Source organism: Schistocerca americana, chromosome X (assembly GCF_021461395.2).
Source record: "Schistocerca americana isolate TAMUIC-IGC-003095 chromosome X, iqSchAmer2.1, whole genome shotgun sequence".
In the NCBI taxonomy this organism is placed as follows: Eukaryota; Metazoa; Arthropoda; class Insecta; order Orthoptera; family Acrididae; genus Schistocerca; species Schistocerca americana.
Window position 1 is genome coordinate 384,868,435 of NC_060130.1, and position 12,391 is coordinate 384,880,825.

The 12,391-nt window shown below is 39.5% G+C and overlaps 1 protein-coding gene across 1 annotated transcript in view; it reads right to left on the minus strand.

Moving 5' to 3' along the window:
* LOC124554723 (sarcosine dehydrogenase, mitochondrial) overlaps positions 1–12,391 on the minus strand; it is a 280,579-nt gene that overhangs the window by 31,509 nt on the left and 236,679 nt on the right. Inside the window, exon 15 of the mRNA XM_047128369.1 lies at positions 6,041–6,203. Coding sequence (XP_046984325.1) covers positions 6,041–6,203 — 163 coding nt within the window. The remainder of the gene's footprint in view (positions 1–6,040; positions 6,204–12,391) is intronic.

The window sequence follows — 12,391 nt, forward strand, 5'->3', positions numbered from 1 at the left end:
TGTTATTGAACTAGATTGTGTTCATATGAAGAGGCAAAAAAAGTCCAGTAGACTAATTATAGAAAATACAATTTGGATTAAGAAACAACCAGTGAATCCTATGATTTAAGCCGAACAAATTTGAAGGTAAAACTGAATGTACTGTAAATAACTGTCAATTTATAAGATATGTGTTGAGACTTTGCAGAACTGTCATGAGCTGAATTCGATGCACTGGATCTTCTGAAGAAGGGAGGCATGTTCTGCCACAACTAATTTACTTGACATGGCTGTATAAAATAAAAATGTCATCACGGTTAATAAAAAAACCTTATGGAAGCAGGCTAGACTGAGGCTGGTCAGGCACTTACATCAGCAGCAACCTGCTGAGACAACAATTGCTGTCCCCATAGCACTGAGCAGTTACCACATAGCCCAATCCAGCAGAGGGACCAAAGTTGTAATATCATCAACACAGCAAAATGGCAAATATGTGGATGACCTGACTGCTTCATTGGTGTGCTGTAGCTTTGTTGTTGCTTATGTTACAGGAATCAATGCTTTGGCAAAATAACAAAATACCGAACCCATGTAAACACTATTCATTTCTGAGCAGAAGCATACATGTGACAGCCACCATCTTTGAGGGGAGATCCATGCCATACATAAAACATTGTGCAAAATTGTACTAAATATTTTCTTTGGAATTTATTTTGGGAAACTAGTTTAAGAGCCCTCACAAAGTTTAAACGGTTCTGTTAACATCCTACATTTCTTAGAGAGAAACAATCATGTGAAAGTAAAGAATATCACGAGGGATACAGATTTTAGTGACTGGAATGTTGTTGTTGTGAGACTTAATAACATAACATTCAAATTCACCAAATATAAATCCAATTTCCATTTAAAAATCTGATAAAAAGAGAAAATCTCCATTCAACCCAAACTAAGGAAGTGTCAACCATATATGGCTTAAACTCCAAGAAATAAGGTTGACAGAAATTGAGAGTTGTGCACCATGTAAACTAATAAGAGACAGAACATATACTCATGATACACAAACGAGGTCAGAGTACTGTTATGGAAGCAACAACAAAAGCATGCCAAATTTAGGAGAACACAAAATCCCCAAGATTGGTGATCATTTACAGAAGAAGAAACTTGGAGTGGACCTCAATGTAGGCTGCTTTTAATAGTTTCCACAATGAAACTCAGTCTCAAAATCTGGCAGAAAACTGAAAAAGATTCTGATCGTATGTAAAGTATTTCGGCAGCAACACATAATCAGTTCCTTCACAGCATGATAGTGATGATAATGTGACTCATGATAGCATCCCCAAAGTGGAATTACTAAACATGATTTTCCATGTTCCTTTACCAAAGAAGATGCAGTAAATGTTCCAGAATTCAAGTCAAGAAAAGCTGCCAATGTGAGTAATTTAGAAGTAGATACCCTTGATATGTTGAATCAACTTAAATCACATAATAAAGCAAGTCTTCCAGTTTAGACTGCATACCATTTAGGTTCCTTTGCAGTATGCCAATAAAATAGAACACTTTTTAGCAATAACATGCAACCACTCACTGACAAAAGACCCATAGCTAAAGACTGGAAAGCTGCTTAGGTTGCAGTTACACATAAGGAAGGAAATCTGCTGAACTATAGACCCATATCATTGACATTGATTTGCAATAGGATTTTGGAATATACACTGCATTCAAACATTATGAAATGCCTGAAAGAACATGATGTATTGAAACTTAAAAAGCACATAATCATAAAATATTAGCCTTGTGAAACACAACTGGCTATTTATTCACACAAATAAGTGATATTCAGAGAGGAAATTGATTACACATTTTTAGATTTCCAGAAGCTTTTTGACACCATATCTCACAAGCAGGTTGTAATCAAATGGCAAATCTATGGATTATCACCTCAGTTGTGCAACTAGGTTCATAATTTCCTGTCAGAAAGCTCAGAGTGCATAGTAATTTATGGGAAGTCTTCGATGATACCAAAGTGATATCACAGTATCTGGTGTTCCCCAAGGAAGTGTTATATGCACTCTGCTGATTTTAATGTATATGAATTATATAGGAGGTGATCTGAGCAGCCCTCAGATTGTTTGCGGATGATGCAGTCATTCAACATTTAGTAAAGTTATCAGAAGATCAAAATTACTTGCAGACTAATTTATATGAGATATCTGTATGTGCAAAAAGGGGTAGCTGATGCAATAAAAAGTGATGCAATGAAAAGTGAGTGGTCATCCACATAAGTGCTAAAAAAAAAAATCTGTTACATTTTGGTTGCATGTTATATCACAAAAATTTGAAATTCTTCAGTTCAGATAATCACCTAGGGATTACAATCACAAAAAATTTAAAGTGGACTTATAATATAGAAAATATTGTGGGATAGGTGATCTAAATACTGAGTTTTATTAGCAGAACATATAGAAGATGCAGCAAATCTACTAAGGAGACTTCCTACACTACACTTATCTGTCCTCTTCTGGAACATTACTGCAATATACGGTATCCTTGTCAGAAAGCATTGGTGGAGGACACTAAAAAATTTTGAAGATGGGAAGCTTGTTTCCTAATTTCACAGTACAGGGTAGAGAATGCCATAGACATGATAAATGAGTTGGAGTAGCAATCTTTAAAACAAGTTGTTTTCCGTTGTGGAAAGATCACTTCATGATATTTCAACAACCAACTTCCTCCTCCAAATGTGAAAATGTTTTGTTAACTCTCACCTACATAGGGAGAAGAAATGACCATAGCAATAAAATAAGAGAACACTGAGCTTGCATGAAAGATTTAGGTGTTCATTTTTCCCATTGTGTATTTGAGAGTGGAATGGATGAGAAATAACCTGAAAGTGGTTCTATAAACCTTCTGCCAAGTACTTAAACAGTAATCATGTATATGTAATCCACAACTTGTCTCTTTACACATCTAGGTCCACAACTTTTTTTTTAGGTACCAAGAGGTATAAAGATGCAAGTACTGAATTACATGATTTACAGAACCACTTCTAGGCTACTTCTCAAGCATTCCACTCTGGAATAGAACCTAGAAAAAATGAATATCTAAATCTTTCTCTGGATGCCCTGTCTTCTCTTATTTCATTAGTACAATACTTGGAGGTCATTGGTCAAATCCTTAGGAGAATACCAAATCAGCCATGTAACAATTTATACACAAGAACCACAGATAAATCATGAAGTCAGAATAGGGACAAACATACTCTGATGAATATCTCACCAGATCAGAATCAAGCTGACACCAAATAGAATGAACAATAAGACTATTTTGATGCCAAAGTTTGATATGACACAACTAAAATCATCAAGGATCAGAGACAAATGGGAGGAAGATACAGCAATCACATTGGAAGAATTCAAAATAAGATAATCACTAAAGTGTAAGAAACAATTTCTCTAAGCATAAAAGAAGAGACATCCATGATGGAATAAAACACGTGATAAAGCAATTGATTACAGGAAAATATCACACAATAAAGGGGTCAGTGACAGATCAGAAGTTAATCTGGTAACATATGTAGAGGCAATAAAGCAAATGGTGAGAGAGATCAGGAGAGGCAAGAGAGAGTACAAAAAGGATCAGTTAAAAGGTATAAAATAGGATTTCCAAAACAATAACCCAAAGCACTCCTGCAAAACACTTAAAACCAGAATCACTGGATACCAACCAATAAATCTGTGGTTCAGACGAAGGTTGAAGAACTGGCACTGAACAACAAAGAGAATTGAGAGACACAGGCAACAAAATTCAGTGACCTACTGAATTGTCTTCAGCCAGCTGAGAGATTCCCAAGGAGCCAAGGGATCATGAAAAATGCTAAGTCAAAAGCATCAGATGAGCTGGAGATCAAGAGACAAATCATGAAACTGAAAAATGTTAGAAGAGCAAGAGATGATGGCATCATAACAGAACTGCTAAATGATGCTGGGCTGAATATTATCACAGAAATAACAAACATTATACAAAACATATGGGTGACTGAAGTAATAACAGAAGACTGGAAGTGTACTGTTACTCACCCTGTGCATAAGAAAGGAAATAGAGATGATGTTGAAAACTACAGAGGGATGTCTTTACTGCCTGTCACATACAAAATTCTATCACAGTGCCTGGAGAATATCAAGCAGGCTTCAGACCAGGAATATCCTGGAGTGAACAGATACTCAACTTAAAAATAGTCCTGATATGTCAAGGGATGAGAAGTAGAGAGAACAAGTGCAACTTTGTACATTTCAAAAAGGCATATGATTCTATAGACAGAGTAGTACCGACACAAGAACTGGAAGAGAGACACACTGAAAACATTATCAAACAAACACTAACGAACACCAAATCTAAAATTCAATTCATGGGAAACTTATTACAGTCTTTCAAGATTAGAACAGACATGAGATGTGGCAATGATATTTCGCCACTATTCTTCAATATAACATTATACGTAGCTGTCAGGGAATGAGAGAAAGAATTTAAGGTGCAGAGACTTTATAAACAAATCAGGGTAGGAAGGAGGAGAACCAAAGGACCAGATATTGGCAGTCTTGCATTCGATAATGACCTGGCAACACTCACAGTTAATACAGAAACTGCAGTAAAGCAAATAGAGGTCTTGAAAAAGAAGGCATAAAGGTTGGACTACAGATCTCCTTTGAGAAAACAAAACATGTGTCAAATGAAAAAGATGCAACAAAAAAGATCACAAAAAATATGGTGTGATCAAAGGAGTTAACAAATTCAAGTATCTTGGGAAGAAAATGTAGGCAAAGGGGATAGAAAAAGAAACCTATAAACAGAGAAATAAAAAGCTAAGTAGAGCATTCTGGAGGAATAGAAACATCTACAGTAAATCATGCCTGTCACATAATGTAAAAGTGAGACATGAGAACACTGTCATCAAGCTAGAACCCTCATACACACCAGAAACATTGATCATGAATCAGAAAGGTGCACTAGAAAATATCAAGAAATTTGTATGAAGAATTATTAAGAAAATCCTAGGGCCCAGTAATGCAGAAGAAGGCTACAGATCATAGGGTAGATGAGAGACTGAACAGATAGCTAACATAGTACATGGCATGAAAATGGACTAAGGCTGATATTATAAAATAAAGTATGAAAATAAATAAAAATAAGATATGCAAGCATCATATGGTTACTGAAAAAAAAGTTTGAAGACTAAGAATTAATTAAAGAATGTGCTTTTGGGCAATTCATTCTTCCCATTGCATGATATGATCGCAACAACTTTTAAAATGATTGTTAATTATTGTCACAATGTCTTAGTTGTAATATAACTCATGTAATAACTTTATATATATCACAATATTTCATAATTTTGATTCTTTTTTTGTATTATATGTAGATAAAGTACACATCTAAGATACTGATCTCTCTGACATTTCTGGAATATGATTCATGTAATGCAATGGAATGTACAGTGTAATGTGCAAGTTCATTAGGAACAGAGCACTAGCTCTGTTGGGGGAATGACGGGGAAAGGAATACACTATTGCTGTATGTTAGCATTTGTTTTATTAAGTTATTATCTTGCTTAGTGTAATTACTGTTTGTACGCTCTAATGCAATTGTGCACTGTAGGTTATTGCTTTCTGTTTCACTACCAGTGATATGCTCAGGGACATTTGATATGCATCAGATGTTATATCTTCATTTTGAAGTGGTCTCATTGTTGCCTTTATAGTGAGTAGAAGCTAGGTCATTGGTCAAAGTGCTTTCAAGAATGTTTAACACAATGTAATTCTCCTTGCTTTGTGTATGTGTGCTTGGAAAATTATGATGATTTACTCTTTTGCTGACAGAGATAGTACCATTTATATCACTAGATTTGTATTTCTTTTCATCTCCTTCTCTTACTCCTCCTCTTTCTCCTCCACCTCCTCCTTCCCCTTCTCCTCCCCTTTGATAAGTAATCTTATATTATGTTTTAAAGTCTTGTGTCTTGTCTAAAATATAAAACTGAAAAAAAATGTCACCCAAACATACTTACTCTTGCAGTTGAAAAAATGTTAATCGTCTTCTTAAACCTTTTCGCTTCTCCACTTCAAGGGCAGCCTTACCAACATATTCTCCTTCATCTCTGCATGTCTCATCTAATCCACATTCAATAGGCAGGTCATCAGACCTTAAGTCATAATTCCATAAATGGTAACCTAGATGCAAAATAAATCTATGAAAATCATGTAGAAACAAACATTTTGCAAAAGAGAACAGAAAAAGCAAAATAAACAAGTGGTAGCTCATCAAAGAATACATTAGTAAAAACACAGACACTACACAAAAACAATTGGAACCAACAGCTAGATTTAAAACCCATAAAACAATACAAAATTTTGTTTTACATCTTCACTATTCATTATTTTATAATGCAATGCAGCTAGAATAAAGATTAATAAATTCACAACATTGCTATGAAATGATGTTGTACTACATTCAACAATGATATTGTATTTAAAGTCTGTTACTTTCTTTAATATATATTATTAGTGTGTGAAATCCCCAGATATTTAGGAGTGCTTGAAATTCTTGTACATTGTTGTGTATGCTTTGGCAGTTGCTTAATAGAACTTTAAATGTCTCATTTGTTGGATGAAAAGAAAGGGGAGGGGGACATTTCTTTGATTCTTACACTAATTATTTGGGCTCTCATGCAGCTGTCATTATACGAACTGGATGTGGAATTACCTGATCCACATGTGCAACCTATACATAGTCAGCTAGATGGGTAAACAGTCTATGATGTGTGGCATTGATCCACGGATTGATAGGCCAGAACATCATATGTGTGTTATGTCTTCGAGTTGATCTTTTGTTTTGTATACTTCTGGGACCTCAGTTCCTGCCTAGTCTTCGACCTGTGCGTTTGTCGTGTAATAAAAGTATTGATGATTAGAAGAGAGAACCGTTGTCATTACCTTACCACCTTGATATCTCCTTCAGTGGTGACCCCGAAGTTTGAATAATCCATTGAACTGAGTACAAAATGACTACCGTGCCGGCTTCCGCATTCCACGTGGACCTTTGTCTGTTACACAACGGCGTTCTACAACACATCGTCGCCGCCTGGTTTTCACCAACAACAGCAACTAAATTCAAGCATGCCAGCTGTAGTCGGTGCCCAGCGTGGATTTCCGCAGTCCTATAGCCTCGAGAACCCAGGGACCTCGTCAGGTGCAGTGGTTTTAAACATGACACCACAGATCTCCAACTCTGGCTTTGTTAGCCCTGAAGTGCTTCAGTTTTTGCTGCACAGCAGTACAAGAAACCACTACACACTGGTACCCAACTTTAATGCATGTACTGTAAATAGTAGGGAGCATAGTTTTCATAATGTACCACAAACAGGACGCCTTTTTGAATGTGCAAGCTCCACGTGTGTATCACTCCATGCCAGTTGCACGCTGCGTGAATGACATTCGCCAGACTGTTACTCCGAGTGTTCATCAGTGCAATAATTTGAGTGTGTCAGGTTCCACCAAGCTCATCAGTGACTCTGTGATGGACAATTTCGCTGCAGATGTGGAGGACCAATTGCATAATAACCTGTGAAGCAACCACCGTGACCACTTTGACCTACCGGTGCAACAACCGGTCCCGCTTCGCTCCACACCGGGCTTTCTGCTAACGGATTTCGCTTCCCCTCCAGCTACTACGAACACAGCTGGCATGTCTGCTTCCTCTCTACCGCCCTCATGACACAGAGTTAACTTTGACTTGCCTACTCCTGCGTCCGCGAGTGGTTGCCCGCATTCTTTGACCACCAGTTTGTTGAATCTACCGAAACTTCCGGCATTCAAACCTGCCCATCCAGAATTCTGGTTCAACCTGGTCGAGCAAACTTTCATGTCTGTGCACTTGATGACAACGCCTGTTTCACATGCCTCATGAACCACCTTCACGACCGTGTCGACTTAATTTATGACCTGGTTAAGTCGCCTCCTCCGAACGACAGATCTCTGTCCCAGCTGTGGCGATGCCTTCTCCTTCTCGTCAGTCAATGCGACCATGCCAGACGCCACACTCACCAAGATTTGGACAGAAAAGTTGCCTCTGTCTGTCCAAATGGCCATCTCCGCCTACAAAGATAGACCAAATAGTGAACGCTTGTGCACTGCCGACTGAGCTTACTCCGCTCTACTACGTGAACGCTGTGCCCAGCAGTACAGCAGCTATGCCAGTTTCCAACCACAACCCAGGCCCCAACGAGGGCCGCGCACTAAACATAAGTCTGTCAAGCTCGCCACACTACCAGCACCTTCACGTCCGAACAACAGCAGCACATCCGATTCTGCAGAAGATTCTGGGCCGCCGCTGTCTGACCACTCGCAGGAGCAGACGTCCGCCCATAAATACTGTTTCTTCCATGCAAAATTCGGGGAACAAGCATGCAATTGTAAACTGTTGTGCTCCTACCCAAACTTCAACTGTAAGTAGGCAGCGGTGCCACCTCCTGCAACGTAAACAACAGGCGCCGTCCCACGCTCCATTCTGTGTCCAACACTAATGCTTCGAATGGATGAGTCTACGTCCGCGACTTGAACTCTGGCACAAACTTTGTCATCGACACGGGCGCAGATGTTTCCCTACTTCCATCTCGTCTTGCTACCGAAAAGATCTGACTACACAAAACTGTCCTACGTGCTGTAAACTCATCTAGTTTGTTGTGCTTAGGTTCTACTTCATATGCAGTGTCCCTCTCGCCTGAGTGCAACCTGAAGTGGTCCTTCCTGGTGGCTGACATCGACGATCCCATTTTGGGCATCGACTTTCTACGACACCACAAACTGTGGCCTGACCTCATCAAGAATACAGTGTTCTACCACCCTATACAGGAACACATCCCGTGTGCTTCGTCGAGTGTCAATAGTACTGCTAAACAGGTCCACCTGGCAAGGAAGTGTAATAACCCTTCCTCCAAACTCTTGTCATGGACCAATAAGTGGCTCAGGGAGCGTGTCGAGTCTACACGCCTGTGCTTGGAGCAACTTGTGCTACACTGTCACCTCAACGACTTAAGTAATGAGTTATTTTCGGCGCAGCAGCAGCTTGCAGCAGCTGACACCTTGGCAACACACAAGGTTAGTCGGTGCCACAACAGTGTTCTCGCGCCCAAGTGCATTTCTGACCATGTGCCACATAAACTGTACAGTGTCTGCGCTCCTGCCAGCTCTAACTGTGTTAATTTGAGATCACATTCATCCCCCTCCTCGCTTGGGCAGCTAACTTCCCAGTTGCAGGTTAATGTTTTTGATTTACTGCCATTAGCTGTTCATTCGCGCCCTCTACCGCCACCAAGCTCGACAGCGGCGCCTTCGGTTACTAATAAACAGTGTACCAACCTTGTTTCACATAGCTCACTTGTTTGTCACTCCCAGCCACCCAACGGTTGGCACTTATGCAAACTTTCGCCGTCCACACCACAACCCAGCCTAGCAGCTGCCGCGCACACTATATCACAGACAGTCGCCTGGTGTACCACATCACGCTTTTCCATAGTTACAGACGGCACCGCCCACAAACTGTTAGTATTAGCACTGATGCTAGCAACCACAAGTATTTGAAAATATTTCCTGTTCTTGTGCAGTATTTTGATTATGACGAAGGTGTCCAAAGTAGATTGTTAAATTTAAATGAATGTGACAATGAGGATTCTAGTACAATAACTGACTGTGTATACAGTGCCATTTTACAACATGGGCTTAGTGATAAGGTATCTGTTTTGGTAGAGATAACACAAATACTAAGTTTGGGGGTGTTGCGAGAAAAGGAGAAAACAATGTGTACAAGAAACTTCAGAAGAAACTGAATAGGGAAATTTTAGGAGTAGGTTGCCCAGCTCATGCTTTGCATAATGCAATTCATACTGGTGAAGATGTCCTCTCTTATGATATTGAGAGCATTATCATAAAGGTTTTTAATTATTTCTCCATATATACTGTTTGTGTAGCATCACTAAAAGAATTTTCAGAATGTGTTGATGTGACACATAAGGACCTACTTAGACATGTAGCAACCAGGTGGCTCACCATGTTTCCTGCTATAGAGAGGTTCATCCACATGTTTAAGGCACTTAAGTCTTACTTTCTTTCACTTGATACATGTCCTTCCCTTCTCAAGAAATTCTTTTCTGATTCTGTTGGTGGAATGTATCTGCTCTTCTTGTATGCACAAATGAATCCTTTCCAGAGGGCAGTTAGCAGCATTGAGAGGGAAGACATATCAGTGAATGAGGTAAGACTGGAGCTAGAAAATATACTGCAAATTTCAGGAGAGAGAAAACAGTGTGTTTTCGTTACGTCTAAAGTTAAAGAATTCATGTCTGACCTCACACAATATCAGCAGTCTGCATTTCTAAGGGAAGTCTCTCTTTTCTATCAAACTGTTATTGATTACTTGATAAAATGGAGTAAGCCCTTGTCTGATATTAAACATTTTGACTGGATTTTGCTAAACACTGTACCTTCATGGGAAAATGTTGAAAAGACATTCAAGTGGATGCATGAAAACACAAGCTGTAAATTGAATGAGTCCCTTCTCTTTGACCAAGTACTGAAATTAAAGTATGTTTTGGGGGAGGTCAAAGATGAAAGTTTTGAGAATATGATGTCACATAAGAAATGGGTGTTCTTCATTCATAATTGTATTTCTAGTGAGCAGTATTCAGAGTTGCTGAAAATTGTGGAATTTTATTTCTCCATTCCCAGTCATAACGCCAATGTAGAGAGAGTCTTTTCCCTCATGAATTCTCAGTGGACAGAAGAAAGGAATAGGTTAACAGTAAAATCAGTTAATGCAATGATGCAAATGCAGTACAATATGAAAAATGTAAGTTGCAGTGGATTTCATAAACTGATTGAGAGCCAGATTAAGTTCCTTTCATCTATTCAAGGTTCTGAGAAATATGATTGGTATAAGAAAAGCTCAAATGATGACAATAGAACTTCGTGTACTGAATAATGTAATGCATATTCTTATTTTTTGTAATAAATGCTTTCTTAATGAAGCAGTCCTTCCTAAACTCTGGATCATTAATTAAATGCACATTTCCCTTAGCTTAGGAGCATAAGGACTCCTTATTCCTCTTATTTCCTTCAATCGGCTACGGTGACCGTAAGTTTTGTCCTGGTTTTGGATTCCGAGATTATGGCAACCCTAACTGACTATCTCTTGCCGACCACGTCGTCTCAAGCCAGAACTCATGAAAGTGGCTCGCAAACAAATAGACGATCTCTTAGCAGCCGGTGTCATCGAACCATCTGCCGGATGCTGGGCCTTGCCTATCCGCTTTGTCACCAAAAGTGACGGCACCTGGTGTATGGTTAGCGACTATACTAAGTTGAAATCACGTACTAACATAGACAAGTACCCAGTTCCTAACATGGCGGATTTTAACCATGCTCTTGCAGGCGCCAAATATTTCTCGGTAGTGGACTGTAGGAGGGCCTATCATCAAATTCCGATGGCACCAGAGGATATTGAAAAGACAGCTGTTACAACACCTTTCGGCCTTTTCCAGTACTGGTTCATGCCCTTTGGCCTCTGCAACACTGCACAAACTTGGCACACATTCATAAACAAGGTGCTGTTTCATCTGGATTTTTGTTTCATTTACTTGGACGACATTCTTATTTTCAGTCCTACTCTGCAAAAGAACAAGGAGCATTTGCAGATTGTTAAAGACACTCTTACCGCTGCCAGTGTTGAACTGAATAATAAGAAGCTCCATTTGCACCAGACATCGGTAAGATTCTTATGCTACATCATGTCATCTGAGGGCCTCACTCCTCCCGAGGATAAAATCAAACCTGTTTTGGATTTGCCACGCCCTCACTCGTTTAAGGAGCTGTGCAGGTTCATTGGAACAGTTAACTATTATAGGAAGCACTTGCCTGCCTCAGCCGAGGTTCAGGCTCCCCTAACAGAAGCCCTTGCTGGCAAAAATATGACCGGTATCTGCCCAGTCCCCTGGACCCCTGCCATGGAACAAGCTTTTGACAAAATGAAGCACCTACTAGCAAATGCAGTGACTGTTGCCCACCCGCATCAGGACGCTACATTTTTTATTACCGTGGATGCCAGTGATACCGCAGTAGGTGCTGTCCTCAGCCAAACTGTCGGAGATACTACCTCTCCTTTGCAGTTCTTTTCTAAGAAGCTCAATGGCGCTCAAAAAAAGTTCTCAGCCTTTGATAGGGAGCTCTTGGCAGTTTACGAGGCTGTGAAACACTTTCGCACTGAGGTTGAGGGTAGGGACTTCTACATTTTAACCAACCATAAACCTTTGGTTGCTGCTGTAAACAGACTGAACCTCCACCTAGACGTTTCCATCATTTGGACTTTA